Here is an 18,470-nt window from a genome sequence, read left to right as displayed (position 1 = left end):
GGATCCCAAACCTAATGGCATTACATATGGTGAGGTCTAGGGAGAAGAGGCCATCTCTTCCATGAAGCCTCCCCTGGTTTCCACCCCCTCTTCAAATAAACATGTATGTACTTATCTTCATACACATTGGATGTCTCCTCCCCCCACCCCCTGCCAAGTAGAGTGTCAGCTCCCTGTGGGAGCTATGTACTGTCAGTTTGGTGTCCCCATTTCCTGGAACATAGTAAGCAAGTGCTTAATAAATATGAGTAGTAGAGATGCATTGGTGAATTAACGAAATTCACTTCTGAATCGTGGAATCCTGACCTGGGACTTTAGAGATTACCTAGTACAGGGGTGGGAAACCTTCGGCCTCCAGGCCACATGTGGCCCTCTAGGTCCTCAAGTGCAGCCCTGTGACTGAATCCAAACTTCACGGAACAAATCCCCTTCATAAAAGGATTTGTTCTGTAAAACTTGGACCCTGTCAAAAGGCTGCACCCGAGGACCTAGAAGGCCACATGTGGCCTCGAGGCCACAGTTTCCCTCCCCCTGACCTAGTACAGTCTTCTCATTTTACAGAGGAAGAAACTGAGGCTGAGAAGAGAAGGTTATCCCAGATCACCCACAGGCAGCGAGGCACAAGAGCCCCGGGAGTGGTAGTAACCCCTAGACCACCAGCCATCATCTGGGGAGGCAGTTCCTGTGGAGAAGGGGTCAATTCTCCACACCAAATGCCAGCCCACCGTCACTCAGGGGGCAGGCAAACCAGCCTAGTTGAAGGAAAAGGGCCCGTGAGGGAGAGATAGGGGAGGCAGCAGGTGCCAGGCAAGTCAACCCCTGACCCGCGCCTTGGCCACCGTCTCCTTCCAAATCCCGAGCCCAGGAGCCTTTGGGATGGCCCAGCCTCCAGCCCAGGGCCAACCACCATCTCTGCACCTGCACCCCAAGGGCCGTGGGACCTTCTCCCCCACTGGAACTAGAGAGCAGGCTGCCCTCTTGTCTGTTTGTGCCCCCAGGGACTCACGCAGTGCTGCACACCTTGGGAAGCGTTTGATGAAGGCAGGCATTTGTCAGAGCTGGCCCTTGAGGCCGTGGTCACCTCCCTGACGGGGCTTGTCTTGGCCTGGGCGTCCATCTGTCTGGGAGCTACGGGGCCTCTTCCAGACTGTGAAGCCAATTCTCTGTCCTCTCCATCCCTTACAATCAGCCCTGCCCCCAAGCAGAGCCAGGCACATCTCCAATATCTCCCTCAAAACAGGCACTTCGTTCCTGGAAGGAATAAATGAAGCAGAGGCCTGCCCGCATGCACCCTGCCCCCAGACTCAGAAGGTGCCGGGAGCTCCGAGGTTCCCCCCACTCACAGGCAGGCCAGGCCCCCTGGCCCCACCCCCCAGAGACAGCAGATGGAGTGTTTGGCACCTGATCTGTGCCTGGCGATAACCAGACCCTGCAGCCAGCAGTTCTGGAAGGCATGCCAGTGGTGGGCGGCTGTGCGGGGAGAGACAGAGAGAGGAGGAAACATTCCTCCTTCTTACTGGAGAGAAATAACCTCCCCCTGAGCTAAGTTGCATCTCACCCCATCCGTCTTCATCCATTCCCAGAGGATCCAGGAAGCATTCACGACTTTTGTGAATGAGGGGCCGGGCTGAGACTTCTTTAGCGTGCCCTCGTGCTCCCTCAGCCTTTTGTGTGCTCTCTCATCATGCCAGGGGGCCTTTTCTAAGCCTGTAGATAGAGAACTGACACCTGCCCCCCCCCCCCCCCCCAGTCACAAAGGCCTGTGTCCAGGGCCTGTCTTTGACACATAGCAGCTGTGGGAGCCTGGGCCAATCCCATAGCAGCGTGGGCAACTCTGGAAAGACTGTAAGCTGGAGATCTGCATCACTACAGAAAGTTTGCACCATGGGACTTCCTTGCTTCAATGAACTCACAGGGTTGAACCTCCCCCAAGTGCTCAGTGACACATTTCCTGGGCTTTGTGGCTGGACAGAGGGCTGAAGGAGATTCCCTCTGCTGATTGCTGCTTCCAGCCCCCCTGTGGCCAGCACATTGGCCGAGGGCTACAGATCTGGCCATTGACCCACTGCTTAGCCATTCAGCATTTCTGCTCAGAGTCTTTGGCTCACAACTGGCACACAATCATTGCAGGCCAACCAGCCATTCCCCACCTCTTCCGCCCAACTAGCTGGGTCCCAGAGACTCCACTAGCAAACCAAAAAGTCATTCACTTCTAAACCCAACTGGACACTGGTCATTGCAGGTGTGTCTAACAGCATTCTCTGGCCCCTGCTGGGCTGCCCAGGAGCCCTCACCCAACATCCACCTTTGGGCACATTGTCCTCCCCAGTGCCAACCTCCTACTCACTGGGTGGGCGCACCATAGGACTGTAAGCCCTGGTTTCCCATGCAGTGACCTTTCTAGAAGCTTCCCCGGCTAGCAGGGGTTACCAGGTTAGTCTTAAGGCCCTCTGTCTGGGAGCTAAGAATGTGAGCTTGGCCTGGGGCCAGTATCCACCAAGACTCATGATCGGAGGGGCTGGCCTCGAAGGCCATCTCTGTGTGTGTGTATGTGTGGCCTTGGACCCTTTGTGGAACCACAGTTAGACTGAGTGACCTTGGATGACCTCTGAGGATCTTCCCCGCTTTACATCAATGACCTGTAAACCCCCCCCCCAGAGGACTCAATTTCCACATTTGTAAAATGATTAAGTTGGACTAGCTTCTAAGCCTCCTTAGAACCTGAAATCCTATGAATATGTTCCATGAACAGGGGGGCTGGGGAGGTGTGGGAGGAAGTCCCCCATCCTCATTGTATTGAGCCTTAGAAGGGTGAACGGTATTGCCTGAGGTGACCTAGGGAAGCAGGCAGAGCTGGGTCTGGAACCACGGTCATTCCCGATGGCAGAGGGGAAGCTTCAGACCCTATCCCCAGGAAAAGAAGGCCCCCCTGGCTGGCCCAACCCCAGTGATAGAGGGTGGGATCCACCCAAGGAGGCTGGTGGGACTCAAGTGCCCCTCAAGGGTCCTGCAGCCTGGCCATGGCTAGAGGCCTTCCTGCAGAAAGAAGGCAGAGATGACACACTGGAGGTGTTTGTGAGGGGTAGAATTCTGGGGGTCCAGACACATTTAGGAGGAGGGAGACTCATGCCCAGAGCCTAGAGGTGTTTAGGGGACGAGAGGGTATTGAGGGTCAAGGAAGATGGGAAGCATTCCTGGAGGAAATGGTTGGGGGGGGGCTGCGGGGGCGGCGTGTGCGCAAATAGTGCAGGATGGTGAGGGGCGGACCCTCGTGACAGGAGACCACCCTCCAGGCAGCCTTCCGAGGTAGGGAATCCAGTCTCGGCCCCCTCCCCTGCCTTCCCCTCCCAACATCTGCCTTCTCCAGGACCAGGGTAGGGAGCGGGGGAGGGGAGGGAGGAGGGGGAGTGCGGTCCTGGGCGCCTGGGGCTCCGGGCGGGGGCGGCGGGAGCAGCTGCGCAGAGCGAGGCGCCCAGAACCCGAGCGGACTAGCGATCTCAGCTCCGCAGTACCAGCCTCGGCCCTGTCCTTCCTGGCGTTGCACCCGCAAACCCTGGGCACCCTGAACCCACAGACTCAGGCGTCTGGGCTGCCCAGTCCCGGAGGGCCCGGGTGAGTGGGGCAGCAGCGGGAGGGGGAGGGCTCCCGGGATACCCCGCAGAGCCCAGGACAGGTCCTTGTCACTTAGCATCCATGGGGGGGGTGTTAACAATTGGGGGACACGAGGGTCAGGTTTTCCCAAACCCCTTCATCTAGGGTCGAGGGAAGCTTCCCAGAGCTCCGTCTCCTGTCCCAAGGGTAGAGTCAACCCCTAGCTTCCTACATTTGGGGGAAGGGGGGCCTTGGGGATGTGGAGAATGCTGGAAGACCAGAGTAGCTAACGGATTGGGGGGGGCAGCATTGGGTCTCTGGAACATATATGCGGAGGCAGGGGGCACGGAGGGGGGGGGGGGGGCGGGAGAGCTTTCCTAGAATGCTAGAACCCTGGGGCTTAGTGTGAGGGGATGATGAGTAATTGGGGGGAGGGGGGATGGGCTGGCGAGAAACCTGGACTGGGAGTCTGGACACTGGGTTCTGACCCTGACTCCCTTCTGGGCCTCTATTTCCCCACCTGTAAAATGGGGGGAGGACGTGTTAGTCAGTATCTCTAAGCATCCTTTGAGCCCGGCAAAGCCTGGGGTAATCGGGGATCGGCGTTCATAGCATTGTTTTTCTCTGATCTATTTTTTGTTCCCTTCCCCTGAGGGTCTAGACAAGCCATGGACAGCCCCCAGGAGCTGCATCAGCCCTTGCTTGGGCCACCACCTGATGGATCCCCTGTCGTGGAGCCCCCCAGCTCCAAGCCCTCCAGCTCTAAGCCCCCCAGCTCCAAGCCCCCCAGCTCCAAGCCCCCCAGCTCAGCCCCAGGGCCAAAGCAAAAGCGGGCCCACCGCAAAGACAAGGTCGTCAAAGAGATGCTTCAGCTGCCCACTGTGAGCTTGGGACTGCTGGAGCCCAAGAACCCCGATTTAGAGGTAGGAGCTGGGGTCAGCCAGTCAGAGGGTCTGCTATCCTCCAAATCCCAGCCCACCCCCTCGGCTCCCATGCTGGGGCCTTTTTTTCTTTCCTCTGGGTCTCTGTTCTGGGACGTCTCTCAGCTAGTGAGCTCCCCGTCCAGGCAGGGCTCCAAGCAGAGGTGTGGGACGGCCACTTGTTGGGGACGTGCAGAGGGCACTCCTCTTCAGATGCAGCCGGGCTGGCTCAGTCTCCCCGGGGCCCTGTCGTCCCTGCTCGTCAGCCTTTCTGTTACCCATTGATCATTCTGTGCAGTCTTTCCCTGCCTCTGCATCTCTTCCTGGTCCCCATCCATCCATCCATCCATCCATCCATTCATCCATCCGTCGCGTCTGCTCCTCTGGGGCTGTCTCTGCGCGTCTGCTCTGGCCTCATCCTCCTGCAGTCTCCTTGCTTTGTCCCTGCTTCCGCTTCTTTCTGCTTGTCTCCAGCTGTTCCTTCAGGCCTCTGCTGCGTGCTGGCTCTGTCTCTCTGCTGTCCTGCAGACCTCTCTCTGCTCCTCCTCCGGTGAGGTCGGGGCTAGGATGGGAGTAGGGGGGCATTGCCCAGGAGAAGGGAGGGCTCGCCCCCTCGACTCCCCTTCGGCTGAGGAGGGGCCCCCTCCCCACCCGCCCCAACTCAGCCAGTCTCCCTCCTTAGGGGTTCCACTCAGTAGCCCCCCGAGACTCCCCAGATCAGAACTCTTCTCAGACCCCTGTCCACTGTCTTCCTCTAGTAGAAGGAGCGGGACTTCACTGGTTTTTCTGTCCTCAGTGCTTAGCACACAGTAGGCAGTTCACATTTCTCTCTGCATCTTTGTCCAGGCGGTCAGACGCTACACTCTCTTCACGCCTCTGCTGGTCCTTGGCATTCTCTGCTTCTTCCTCTGCCCGGGCTTGGGGGATGGCAGTGGGGTGGACAGCGAGGCCAAAAGGCCACTCTGGGCAGGTCCGTGCGGGGGTCCGACCAGTCCTCCACCCCACCCTGTCTCCTTCCTCCACAGGATTGCTGGTCCAGTGACAGTGACTATGAGGGAATGGGGGTCGGCCAGTTCACCCCACTGCTCTCTCGGGATTATGTGGGCCTGGCTGTCTTCTCCATCCTCTGCTGCTTTTGGCCTTTGGGCATAGCAGCCTTTTCTCTTGCCCAGAAGGTCAGCAAGTGCTGGGGAAGAGGGTGGGTCGGAAGCGGGGAGGAGAGGTCCCTGGGGCCCAGGGCTCACAGCCTCTTTCCCTCTTGTCCCTCCAGACTAACAAGGCCTGGGCAGCAGGCGACGTTCGGGCAGCCGGGGCATCTGCCAGGCGGGCTTTCCTGCTGGCCGTCCTCGCCATTGGCCTGGGGGTCTGCATCTACACAGCAGCCCTGGTCACACTGGCCACCTACCTGACCTCTGGGGATTCCCTCTAGAGGCTCAGATGCCTGTGGGGCCAGTGGGGTCTTGAGTCATGACAGCGGCCAGGACCTCAAGGACCCCCCACCCTCCTCCCCACCTACCCCGTTCCCCATCCCCACCCCCACTTACCCCATTCCGCACCCCCACTTACCCCATTCCCCACACCCACCCATCCCATCACCCTATCTCTATTTGCCCTACCCCACGACCCTTCCCCATTCTACCCTTTTGACCCCTAGCCCAGGGAAAAACAAGAAATTAAACCTGGGATTCATCTGAAGCCAGAGTGTTGTGTGTCTGTGTTGGGGGATTGGGGGCCCCTGAGCCCTGGTCTTGGGAAGGGCCCACAGAGTACTTGGGAGATGACCGGTGCCAGCTCATGATCTCTCCCTCCCCAGGAAGGGCAGGAGAGGGCCGGGCCAAGGTCCACGGCATCGACCCTGGGGCACAGCTGGCCTCTTGGCTGTCCCCAAGACCCGATCGTCACGCCCCCCCCCCCCTTTGCCAGGTGCTCAGGCCTAGAATGCAGTCATTCCTTTCCTCCACCTTTACTCAACTCAGGCATTGTTTCAATTCACAACAAGCATTTATTGAGTGCCTACTGTGTGCCAGGCCCTGGGCACACAGAAACAGTCTCTGCCCGCACCAATCTTATTTTCTTTCCCCATAGGACGGTTTCCAGGTGCCAATCAGATGTTAGCACTCTCCCTTCCCCAAAAGTCCTTGATCTGAATTATCCCTCCAGGAAAGAACAAGTTCCCTGAGGTCAGGCTCAAATCCAGCCTCAAGACGAGTACTGACAGTGGGACCCTGGGCAAGTCACTTCACCTGCCTCAGTTTCCTCAAATGTAAACTGGGGATAATAACAGCACCTCCCTCCCAGGGCTATTGTAAGGATTAAAGAGACCAATCTGTAAAATTCTAAGCTCGGTGCCTAGCGCACGGTAGCCACCACACAGATGCCTGCTCCCTCCCATTCCCCAGCACCTACGTGTCTGGGCAGGAACAACAGGATGACAGGGTTTGAGTACTGGACCTGACTGATGGGGAAACTGAGGCCCAGAGAGGGAGCCCCGGGGATCTTGCCCAACTCCCTCCCAGAGCTCCCAGCAGGAACAGACAAAATCTCAGACAGATTCACGAGGCAGATGGGGAGTGTTCAGAGCTGAGAAGAGGCCTGAGACCACCGCACTCAGCCCCTTCCTGGCCCGGCTCCACGCCCAGGTCAGCTCTTGGAATAGCGTCGCTGCAAAGAGTCTCTGTAGAACCTGAAGATGTGATGGGAAGCGTGCTGGGCAGCGGCGAGACACTGCTGGAACTGGAAGAGGAGAATGGGGGTCAGCTGAGGCGGGAAGACCCCCTCCCATCAACAGCGGAGCCTGGCCGCTAAGGGCCCTCCCCATTTACACAGAAGCAAAGCTCCCCCCTGACCCCCGGGGCTGGTCTCACTCAAGGTTACAGGGCTGGGAAGCGCAGTGGTACGATCTGCAGCCAGGTCACCCTGGGCTACAGGCCCCACCCCCTCCCCCCACAGTTTCCGGCTTCCCTCCAAGGCCCACGGATGCCTGTCTGCCCCCTTTCCAAATCCCTGCCAAATGTGGGGGCTGCAGGGACCAGCCAGAGGGACCCCAGGAGGACCTTGGGACTCTGGGAAAAACGAGCCTGAGTCTCTAGGACCACCGGGAAGAAGGTGCAGAGGCGAAGGAAAACCACGAGGCTGACCTCATGCAGTACCCAGGCTGAGCCAAAGCCACAAGCGGCCCACAAGGACGGATGGGCCTCTGCTCTGGGGGCGCTTGCTGCCTGGGGAGGGCTCACTGCCTCATCCAGACACCCCAGCTCTGGAGGCAAGCGGGGCGACCTCCCTGCCCCCCCCCAAACAGTCGAGGGCCGCAGGGGCCTCTGGGCCCACCACTCACCTCGGCCACAGAGTACAGGCCTTTGGTAGTGGACATGAGCAGCTTCTGTTCAGTGCTGTCCAGGGCGAAGGTCAGGATGGCCCGAGCCTCCTAGAAGATGGAAGCAATGAAGCCCCTGCCCACCCTCCCACCTACCCTGAGAGACACACACACACCATCATACACACACCATGAGAAGCAGGGGCTCTTCTCTGACAGACCAGACACCCCCCCACCCTTTCCAGTGGTCATAGACCAGGGGCCTTCTGGTCAGGTGGACGACCCCTGGGACTTAGGCCCACCCTCCAGGGCCAGAGCCCTGGGCCTCTCCATCCTCCCTGTGGCGGGATGCTCTTCCATGTGACCATTCATTCATTCATTCATTCATTCATTCACTGGTATGACCTATACCCGAGGCTATGCTCACCTTCTCCTGCTTGGCTGTGGGGTCAAGGACAAGGCCGCCATCTGGGTCAAGGACACAGGTGACCCCGCAGAATAATGCCTTCATGGGCACACCGGCGTCCACCAGGGCCAAGCAGGCCGCATTCAGGCAGCAGGCCAGCAGCTGGGCAAAGGTCAGGGTCAAGGAGGCAGGGCCATGAAGAGGGATCCGGGTCCCACTCAAGGCTTTCGTCCAGGCGGTTTGGCGAAAGCCTTTGGAGCTATCTGATCTAACTCTCTCCAACCCTTCAGGGAGGGGAAGAGCCTGGGCTGAGGTCACTCCTCAAGTCAGAGGCAGAATCTGGGTCTCAGGCTCTGGGGTGAAAAGGGCCCGAAAGCCATGGGTCACAGCGAGGCGAGAGCTCAGCGGTGACCTGGGGCCCGTCTCCTGGCTGAAAGGGGCCCTCCCCAACAAGGGTGCTCTGACGGGAGACCCTCCCACGACCCTGGAGAGGCTCGTCTCCTGCAGCAGCTCCCACATCTGGTCCTTTCCCCACATATCTAGGTTTCCAGCCAGGGCTCCCTGGTCTACCCCCCCGGAGCAGAGTGGAAGGAGGTTAACCCTACCCAGGACAGCCCTGCAGACGCCCGGTAAGGCTCCTACCCCCTAGCCTTCTCTTCTCCAGGCTGAGCACCCCCAGTGCCCTCCAGCCCTCCTCAAGGCCTAACCGAAGCCACCCTCCCAACCCTCTCCTTCCAGCTTATTCTCATCCTTCCTAAACCATGGCCCCCAGCACTAACAATCCCCCAGGGGTGCCCTGACCAGGTCAAAGGGTAGTTGGGCCATCACCCCCTCATTCCTGGAAGCCATGGTTCTTCTGTTAAAGTTCAAGATGTATCAGCTCTGGGGGCTCCTCCATCCCACTGCTGCCTCCTATGGAGCTTGCCGACAACCATTTTTTTACAATTGGGGAATCTGCCCCAAACCATGCGAGAAATCAGCAGGAAAGCCCAGGTGTCCCAGCTCCCGGCCTGGGGAAGAAGGAAGAGGGAGAGGAGAGAGTTCCTGGGGGCAGAGGATACAGAGCCGGCATCACTGACGATCTGCAGTACGATGGTGATGGAAGTTCGGGGGTGCAGCGTCCCCAGCACGACAGCCTCACACGTGTTCCGGATCAGCCGCTCTCTGCTTTTCTCTGCTACTCCTGGGAGGGAAGAAGAAATGACTGACCTCTGGTCCTCACGTCATCCGGGGCCCTGACATACCCTCTCGCCCACCCCCTCTCCCACTGCACAGCCCACAGGTAGCAAAAAGCCAGGCCGAGACCTCGGTCCATCCTGTACAGCTCACAATCTGGCCTTCCCACACATCACATGATGCCTGTGGCCGCACCCACGGGACGCCAGCCCACGGAGCTCCCTAGCTGGCCTCACCTACCATCTCGGCAAATCCCTGGTGGGGCCCAAAATTCCCTCCCACTTGGATGAAATAGTTAGGGGGGGTACCCTCAGCTGCCTCTGGAAGGGCCCAGGCCCTGGAAGAGAAGAACTAGAGCAGCCCACGGGGGCGGGAGAAGTGAAAGCTACAAACACAGCCACAGACGTGCCCCGCGATGCAGACAGACAGACACGCCCCGGCCTGTGACCTCGGTGACAACCAACTGAGAGAACAGCTGTCTTACTTATCCAATGTCAGCCTTCCACCGTCCTCCCTTCCAGTGTCCCCTGGGTCCCCAGCCTCCGCCTGCCCTCCCCCATCTTCTCTCCACCCCTTACCCACTAAGTACCCAGGCTCCTTCACCACTGCCTGAAGGCGCACTCAGAACTCCAGTCTTCTCCGACCCAGCTCCCCCTCCAGGCAGCCTGGAGTCCTGGAAAGAAGCCCTTTCTCTTCCCTGCCTTTACTACACACACACACACCCCACACACCCCACACCGCACATATATACCCCCCACACCACACCCCCCCACATACACCACACATACCACACCCCACACACACATATACAAACATACCACACACATATCGAACACACCCCACACACCCCACACCACACACACATACCCCACACCCCACACATATATACCCACACACACACCCCACACCCTCCCACACAGACCACACATACACCAAATACACATACCACACACACACATATACCATATACACCACACATACACACAGACCACACATACACCACACCTATATACCCTACACCCTCCCACATACACCACATACACACAACATTAAGCTAGCACTGGACAGATGACCAAGCCCTTCCTCCTGCACAATCTCTCCTCCTTTGTTTCTCGGACCCGGGGCCCTCCTGGCCCTCCTCCGGGCCCGTCTCATCTAAGCAGATGACTCCCAAATCCGCACATCTGCCTCCAGTGCTACTCGGTCAGGTGTGACTCTCCAGGAGCCTATGGACCACACCGTCCATGGGTTTTCTTGGCTAATTTTACTGGAATGATCTGCCATTTCTTTCTCCAGTGCATTAAGGCAAGCATAAGTTAAGTGACTTGCCCAGGGTCACAGAGCTAGTAAGTGTCTACGGCTGGATCTGAACTCAGGAAGATGAGTTCTTTGGACTTCAGGTCCGGGGCTCTATGCACTATGGCGCCACCCAGAGGCCCTTTTGTTTGCCTGTTTAGTTAATGAGTCCATGGGATTCTTCACAACCCCATTTCAGGTTTTCTTGGCAGAGACACTGGAGTGCTATTTCCTTCTCCAGCTCATTTTACAGATGAAGAAACTGAGGCAAACAAGATGAAGTGACTTGCCAGGGTCACACAGCTAGTAAGTGTCTGAGGCCAGATTTGATCTCAGATCCTCCGACTCCAGGCCAGGTGCTCTATGCATTGTACCACCCAACCACCCTAAAACTCCTCCTATCTATCCTAATAATGACTCAAACCTATATCATGCTTTAAGGACTAAAAAACCCGTTCACTGGGGAGACAGATGTCCCAAGCACTATCCCCACTTCACAGATGAGGAGTCTGAGATGGGGAGGGATTCAGTAAATGCCAGAGCTAGAACGGAGCCCGAGAGAGGGGCCCTCCACATTCTGCTCCTGCCACTGCCCCTCCTCCCCAACTGACCAGGTCATCCTAGATTCTAGATTCTAGAGGATTCCCATCTGTACCTAAGAGCCAGGTTCCTTTCCACACATTCACATGGAAATAACTCTGATCACACGGAATTTAAAATAAACTTGCTTTAAACAAGATGTACTATCTGTGATCTAATTGGTATAGGGAAATTCCAGGTGAGTAAATCCCCTCGACCAATGCTGAAGTCAGCAACTTAGAGTCTTAGAAGGCTGCCTAGAGCACAGAGAAGTTAGATGATTTGCCCAGGGTCACACAGCCAGTGTGTTTCCTTTTCCAGGTCTTCTAGGTCAGTTCTCTGTCTACTTTCCCACCATGCCTTAAAGGTAAACTGTTAGCAGAATGTTAAAGTTTTAAATACTGCATAAGAAACTTTATGAAATTTCTGTATTTATATTTAGGATGAGATGACATCATTAACAAGTAGATGTCTAGAACAAAACAAAAACAAAAACCCACTTAACCTGGAAAGTTGCAAGAATTAAAATCATTAAAGAGACTCCAAAAACAACACGATTTTTATGGGACTAAAACTTCTTGCTAGGTTTAAGATCGGCAAAAATAAAATAAAATCACTCATCAATATGATCATGTTAATGATTAATTTTAAAATCTAGGCCTCTAGAGTAGAGGTTCTCAACCTGGGATCCAAGAGATTGTTTTTTAAAATATATTTTGATACTGTATTTCAATATAATTGCCTTCTTTTGTAATCCTATGTGTTTTAATTTATGCATTAAAAACCACAAGGCATCCATAAGCTTCATCAGACTCCCCAAATGATTCATGACACAAAAGAGGTTAAGAATCTCTACTCCAGAGAACAAATAGGTTGAAAAGTATATTAAAAAGATGATTTGCTTTAAATCGCCTGTAGCATAGAGTTGTTTCATGAATTGAAAACAATTCATGAAAGGGCACGTAAGCCCTCCAGGATAGGCAGGGTCCGAATGGGTCACAACCTGCACCACTGAATAGAGGACTTAGGGAAATGAGATCACAGGGCCAAAGCTTCTTATTCCAAGCATATGGGTCCCCTAGTTTCTCCAACCAAAAATCAAGATGCGGAGCCTGGCCAAGCACAGTCATTTTGTTGATTCAGGACCAGGAGATCGTTTACATTATGGCCAACATTAATTATTATTATTAACTGGAGTCAGTTAAGACACATTTTACATGCCTTCACACGTATACTCATACCAAACTGCTTGCCTTCTCAGGAAGTGGAAGAATTAGGAACTCAGAATTAAAAAAATGAATGTTAAGCATATTTACATGTAATTGGGATTTAACAAGACAAAGATAAACACACAAATTAGTGTGTATGTATACATATATATGTACACACACACACACACACACACACACACACACACAGCTTACTTAATAAAAGCTTTCTCAGCTTCTGACAAAATACAGCACCCATTCCTATTAAAAACACTAGAGAAGCTAGGTGGTGCAGTAGATAGAGCACCGGCCCTGAAGTCAGGAGAACCCGAGTTCAAATCCGGCCTCAGACTAAACACTTAACACTTACTAGCCGTGTGACCTTGGGCAAGTCACTTTTTGTTTTTGTTTTGTTCTAGACATCTACTTGTTAATAATGTCATCTCATCCTAAATATAAATACATAAATTTCATAAAGTTCCTTAAAGTAACTAGCATCTATCTATAAAACCATCAGCAAGCATTATCTGTAATGGGGATAAGCTCGAAGCATTTCCAGTAAGAGTGGAGTGAAACAAGGATGTCCACTATCAGCACTGTTATTCAATATTGTACTAGAAATGTTAGCTTTAGCAATAAGAGAAGGAAAAGAAATTGAAGGTATTAGAATAGGCAATGAGGAAACAAAATTATCACTCTTTGCAGATGATATGATGATATACTTAGAGAATCCTAGAGAATCAACTAAAAACTACTTGGAATAATGAACAACTTTAGTAAAGTTGCAGAACATAAAATAAAGCCATATAAATCACGCGCATTTCTACATATTACTAACAAAGACCAACAGCAAAAGATAAAAGAGGAAATTCTATTTAAAATAACTGCAGACAATATAAAATATTTGGGAGTCTACCTTCCAAGACAAACCTAGGAATTATATAAATATAATTACAAAACACTTTTCACACAAATAAAGTCAGATCTGAATAATAGGAAAAATATCACTTGCTCTTGAGTAGGCCACGCTAATATAATAAAAATGACAAATCTACCTACGCTAATTTACTCATTCAGTGCCATACCAAACTACAAAAAAATTATTTGACAGAGCTAAAAAAAATGCCAAAATTCACATCCAGAAAAAGAACTATGTACTACATAACTAATGTGAAAATAGGTTCAATATGAATGTATATGCAGAGCCTATATCAGATTACAAGCCATCTTGGAGTGGGGGGAGGGGAGAGATGGGGAGAAAATTTGGAACTCAAAATCTTATAGAAGTGAATGCTGAAAACTAAAAATAAGTTAATAAAATTTTTTTAAAAAATACCAAAATTCACGTAGAAGAGCAAAAGGTCCAGAATATCAAGGGAATTCATGAAAAGAAATGCAAGGGAATGTGGCCTAGACATACCAGATCTTAAATTGTATTATAAAGCAACAATCATCAAAACGATTCGGTATTATATATAGAGTGGTGAATCAGTGGAATAGGTTAAGTACACAAGATGTAGGAGTCAAGGACTATATTAATCTACTATTTGATAGACCCAAAGAACCCAGCTTCTGGGATAAGAACTCACTACCTGACAAAAACTGCTGGGAAAACTGGAAAAGAGTATGGCAGGAACTGGGCATAAACCAACATCTTACACCACATACCAAGATAAGATCAAAATGGGTACATGATTTAGACATAAAGGATGATACTATAAGCAGATTAGGAGAGCAAGGAATAGTTTACCTGTCAGAGAAGAGAAGAATTTATGACCAAACATGAGATAGGGAACATTATGAAATGCAAAATAGATATTTTTGATTATATTAAATTAAAAAGGTTTTGCACAAACAAAGCCAATGCAACCAAGATTAGTACGAAATTGGGAAACAATCTTTACAGCCAATGTTTCTGATAAAGGCTTCATTTCTAAAATATATAGAGAACTGAGTCAAATTTATAAGAATATGAGTCATTCCCCTATTGAGAAATGGTCAAAAGATATGAAGAGGCAGTTTTCAGATGAATAAAGTAAAGCTATCTAGACCCATATGAAAAAATACTCTAAATCCCTATTGATCAGAGAAATGCAAATTAAAACAACCCTGAGGTACTACATCACACCTATCAAATTGGCTAATATGACAAAAAAAGGAAAATAATAAATGTTGGAGATGTGGGAAAATTGGAACACTAATGCATTGTTGGTGGAGCTGTGAACTGATCCAACTATTCTGGAGAACAATTTGGAACTATGCCCAAAGGGCTATAAAAATGTGCATACCCTTTGACCCAGCAATAGCACTTCTAGGGCTGTATCCCAAAGAGATCCTACAAATGGGAAAAGGACCCACATGTACAAAAATATTTATAGCAGCTCTTTTTGTGATGGCCAAGAATTCAAAACTGAGAGGAATGGCTGAACAAGTTGTGGTATATGAATGTAATGGAATACTATTGTACTATAAGAAATGATGAGCAGGCAGACTTCAGAAAAACCTGGAAAGACTTGTATGAACTGATGCTGAGTGAAGCAAACAGAACCAAGAGAACATTGTACACAGTAACAGCCATATTGTTCGATGACTAACGTTGATAGACTTGGCCCTTTACGGCAATGCAAGGGTCTAAGACATCTCCAAAAGTCTCATGATGGAAAATACTATCCACATCCAGCAAATTGAATGCAAATTGAAACAGCATTTTCTCTTATCTTTTTGTTTTTTCTTTCTCCTGGTTTTTCCATTTTGTTCTGGTTCCTCTTTCCCAACACAACTAATGTGGAAATATGTTTAACATGATTGTATGTGTATAGCCTATATCAGATTGCTTGCTGTCTTGGGGAAGGGGGAAGGTAGGAAGGGAGGGAGGAAAATTGGAACTCAAAATCTTATAAAAGTTTACGTTAAAAACTATCTTTACATGTAATTGGAAAAAATAAAATACTATTAAGTGAAAAAAATAAAAATTTTTCAAAAAGTCTTCTCTCATTCCTTCATCTTTGCAAACCCAGGAGGAAGGTATGTTTTTCCAGCTCTTCTCCAAGTCATTGCGGTCGAGTGGTGTTTCTGGATTATTTACAAAACAGGATGAAGCAGCACTGTTTGTCCTTCCCTGTCACATTGTCACGTATTGTGTTTCCAATTCTGCCTGCTTTACCCTGGCATCTCGGTTCCTACAAGTCTTCCCGGCTTCTCCTACTCTGTGCCTGGCTCTTGGCTCTACCACAGAAAGCGCCCTCCTACAGCAGCCCTGGACAACATTCCTAAAACACTAGCCGCTCCCTGAATCCGCTGGGCTGCGAGATGGGAAGAGAAGGATAGAGACAGGGACGCCCACCCCCAGCTTCCTGCTCACCAGGCAGCCCGATCTTGGGCTTCAGGATCACCTCCAGGGTGGCCTTGTTGAAGATCTCCTTGCTGACTTTGACCTCTGCTGGACCGTAGACGCCAACAAGGACCGATGTGTCACCTGCAGAGATGAAGGCAGAGAAGAAAGCATTGGTTAGGGACAGGGTGTCCTTCCCCTCTGGTCTCTCCTAAATTTTCTCTTTTTTCTTTTGGTGAGGCAATCAGGGTTAAATGACTTGCCCAGGGTCACAGGTAGTTAATGTCAAATGTTTGCAGCCAGATTTGAACTCAGGTCCTCCTGATTCCAAGGCCAGAGCTCTATCCACTGTGCCACCTAAATGTTCCTCTCCTAAATTCTGACCACCACATCTGAACCACTCCCAGCTCCCACCCGGGTCTACTTAAGCTCCACTTGATAATAGCTAAGGCTTTGGGGTGACATAGCCTGGAGTCAAGAACACTCATCTTCCTGAGTTCAAATCCAGCCTCAAACACTTACTGGCTGTGTGACTCTGAGCAAGTCACTTCACCCTGTCTGCCTCAGTTTCCTCACGTGTAAAATCAGCTGGAGAAAGAAATGGCAAACCAGTCCAGTATTTCTGCCAAGAAAACCCCAAACAGGGCCATGAAGAGTCGGACACGACTGAAAACAACAAAATAATAGCTAATATTGAGAGCTAATACTCAGCACTTTTCAGAGTTTGTTAAGCCTTTGCATAAGTCTCCTCGTTTGATCCTGACAAATGAAAAAACTAAGACCGAAGGAGGTTAAGCCAGACAGGGTCGGAAGCAGGATTTGGGCTCAGACCCTTCTGACTTTAGACCAGGGCTCCCTATTGCCTGAGGGTTTCTTCACCTAAAGCCAGCAAGGGGAGGCCCCTGGGGATGGGGATGGGGGTGGAGGAGGAAGGTCCAGTGGGGACACAGGAGCTGCCTGGGGCTCCTGGGCGCTCCTACCCTGATGGGTCGGATCCCCACGTTTGCAGGGCTGCATGCGCCTCTCAGTGTGAACCCCCGGGCCGGGACAGACTTATTTACCCGGGGGAGTATTCTTACCCGCCAAGGGGAGGTTCACCTGGAACTCTAGGGAGGGAAGCGTGACCTGGACCGCCCTTCACTGTCTTCGGCGGGGGAGCTCCGTTCTAGGTGTTTATGCATTTTTGCCCAGAAGTGGGTATTCACCCGCATTGGATTGCATACTCGTGCGAAGGGGTAATTTTTGCCCAGATTATCTGCTCAAGGACAACACGAGGCCCTAAATTGAAGTATTTCATGGGCAGAGTCCTAATCCGCCCCGCCCCCCTCGAAGTCGGGAGGTTACTGACCCAGGTAGCCAATACTTCCGTATTTACCCACGTGGGGGGAGTAAAAGGGGTGCCTGTCCCTCCCCTGTGCTGGAGGGGCATTTGCCTCCAGAAGAGGGGTTAGGGTGCTTATTTCCTCCGGAGGAGGATCAATTTACCGAGGGATGGTAGCCCCCATCCCTCACAGTGGGCCTGGGTATTTACCCGGAAGCAAAGGTTTGGAGGGATGGCGCCTTACCCTGCAGGAAGGAGGCGGAGCCATCGGGTCGGGAGAGCAGGTTCTGCTCGCAGGCGAAATGCCGGAGGCTGCACCCGAAGCCTCGTGAGCTTAGATCCGCATCTGGCCCGGCGCTAGGGCCGAGGTCCTTCTCCATCTCCATCCACGTGAAGCCCAGCCAGTACAAAACTACTTCCGGGGGTGGCCAGGGCGCATGCCTGAAGGCCTTGGGGAGCATGCGCAAGCATTTGTTTGTTTGAGCACATGGTTTCGACTGATTTCAACCTCCCTCCCCACCTCCTATGGACAGGTGCAGTCCTGCCTGAGCAGCGGGAGAGGGCGCGTGAGCCACGATCACAACGCGCTTGCGCGAAGTTTGTTTGTAAAGGCTAGACGCCACGCTTTCCCTCAGTCCCGCCCCCGACCTAGGCCGGAGGAAACTATTAGGTCGCCGGAGAGAGGAGGCGGGATCAAAATGGCCCGAGGTCCTATCCCAGCCCTGGTGAGGTTAAGGGGCGGGGCGCGCGTGAGGACCCCTGTTCAAGGGGCTGGCCGCGCTTCCGCCTGAAGGCGCAGCCGCCTCAGAGACCTCAGAGCCGAAGGATAGAGCTGAGGGGGAGTGGCAGACGGGAGCTGTCTCCCCGGCGGCAGTCCCTGGCGACTTGGGAGGCGGTGCTGGCTCACGTGGGGCCGTAGGCGTGGACAGCTTTTCAGGCGATGGACTTGCCGGTCCCTGAGAGAAGCTGGGTGGCAGTCGCGGAGCGAGACAGTTAACGGCTCAAAATGGCGGCGGCAGCGGCACGAGCCTGGGCCCTGCGAGGGGGGCTGGCCTTGGCCTGGCGCGGGCCTCGCGGATTGGCGGGATCTGTGAGTGCTCCCGCCCCCGGACCCTGGGGGGGAGAGCCCGGAGAGAGAGAAAAAGACGCCTCCCCTCGGGAGCCCCTGGGGGCGGTATCGGGGAGCCCCCCCCCCCAGGAGGGAGAGAGCGGAAGGAGTTAAGCTCCCACCCCGGGAAAGAGAAGGGACTCCCCCCACCTAGGGAGGGAGCGGGGAAGGAGCTGAGACCCCCTGGGATGAGGGAGGATGCTGACCCCTGGGGAAGGAGG

General features: G+C 52.8%; 3 protein-coding genes across 3 annotated transcripts in view; 2 read left to right on the top strand and 1 right to left on the bottom strand.

The window, feature by feature from the left end:
* The first annotated feature begins 2,880 nt into the window (after nt 1–2,880).
* On the top strand, nt 2,881–6,039 carry TMEM91 (transmembrane protein 91). The gene is made up of 5 exons (XM_027845913.1): nt 2,881–3,075; nt 3,311–3,612; nt 4,253–4,514; nt 5,537–5,686; nt 5,782–6,039. Exons 1-5 carry the CDS (start codon nt 2,881–2,883, stop codon nt 5,938–5,940), a joined length of 1,068 nt encoding a protein of 355 aa, XP_027701714.1. The 3' UTR covers nt 5,941–6,039.
* Nucleotides 6,040–6,516: 477 nt separating this feature from the next.
* EXOSC5 (exosome component 5) lies at nt 6,517–17,632 on the bottom strand. Its single transcript, XM_027845896.1, has 6 exons — nt 17,386–17,632; nt 15,851–15,964; nt 9,292–9,413; nt 8,252–8,392; nt 7,846–7,935; nt 6,517–7,244 (listed from the first exon to the last, which is right to left on the bottom strand). Exons 1-6 carry the CDS (start codon nt 17,600–17,602, stop codon nt 7,152–7,154), a joined length of 777 nt encoding a protein of 258 aa, XP_027701697.1. The 5' UTR covers nt 17,603–17,632; the 3' UTR covers nt 6,517–7,151.
* The window catches only part of BCKDHA (branched chain keto acid dehydrogenase E1, alpha polypeptide), a 10,460-nt gene continuing 9,618 nt past the window's right edge, over nt 17,629–18,470 (top strand). The window contains 5 exon segments of the mRNA XM_027845892.1: nt 17,629–17,738; nt 17,740–17,816; nt 17,819–18,004; nt 18,007–18,142; nt 18,144–18,231. Coding sequence (XP_027701693.1) covers nt 17,629–17,738; nt 17,740–17,816; nt 17,819–18,004; nt 18,007–18,142; nt 18,144–18,231 — 597 coding nt within the window.

Source organism: Vombatus ursinus, unplaced genomic scaffold (assembly GCF_900497805.2).
Source record: "Vombatus ursinus unplaced genomic scaffold, bare-nosed wombat genome assembly UNPS02015030.1, whole genome shotgun sequence".
In the NCBI taxonomy this organism is placed as follows: domain Eukaryota; kingdom Metazoa; phylum Chordata; class Mammalia; order Diprotodontia; family Vombatidae; genus Vombatus; species Vombatus ursinus.
This window is presented reverse-complemented; position numbering and strand designations above follow the sequence as displayed.

What these genes read in the sequence shown, in the direction of transcription:
- TMEM91 (XM_027845913.1), top strand. Translation starts at nt 2,881, where the DNA reads ATGGCAGAGGGGAAGCTTCAGACCCTATCCCCAGGAAAAGAAGGCCCC. An exon ending in CCCAGTCCCGGAGGGCCCGG is followed by an intron (nt 3,613 to 4,252) that starts GTGAGTGGGGCA and finishes CTGAGGGTCTAG; the next exon opens with ACAAGCCATGGACAGCCCCC. An exon ending in CCAAGAACCCCGATTTAGAG is followed by an intron (nt 4,515 to 5,536) that starts GTAGGAGCTGGG and finishes CTTCCTCCACAG; the next exon opens with GATTGCTGGTCCAGTGACAG.
- EXOSC5 (XM_027845896.1), bottom strand. Translation starts at nt 17,602, where the DNA reads ATGCTCCCCAAGGCCTTCAGGCATGCGCCCTGGCCACCCCCGGAAGTA. An exon ending in CCACAGCCAAGCAGGAGAAG is followed by an intron (nt 7,936 to 8,251) that starts GTGAGCATAGCC and finishes TCCATCTTCTAG; the next exon opens with GAGGCTCGGGCCATCCTGAC. An exon ending in GCCTGTACTCTGTGGCCGAG is followed by an intron (nt 7,245 to 7,845) that starts GTGAGTGGTGGG and finishes CTCCTCTTCCAG; the next exon opens with TTCCAGCAGTGTCTCGCCGC.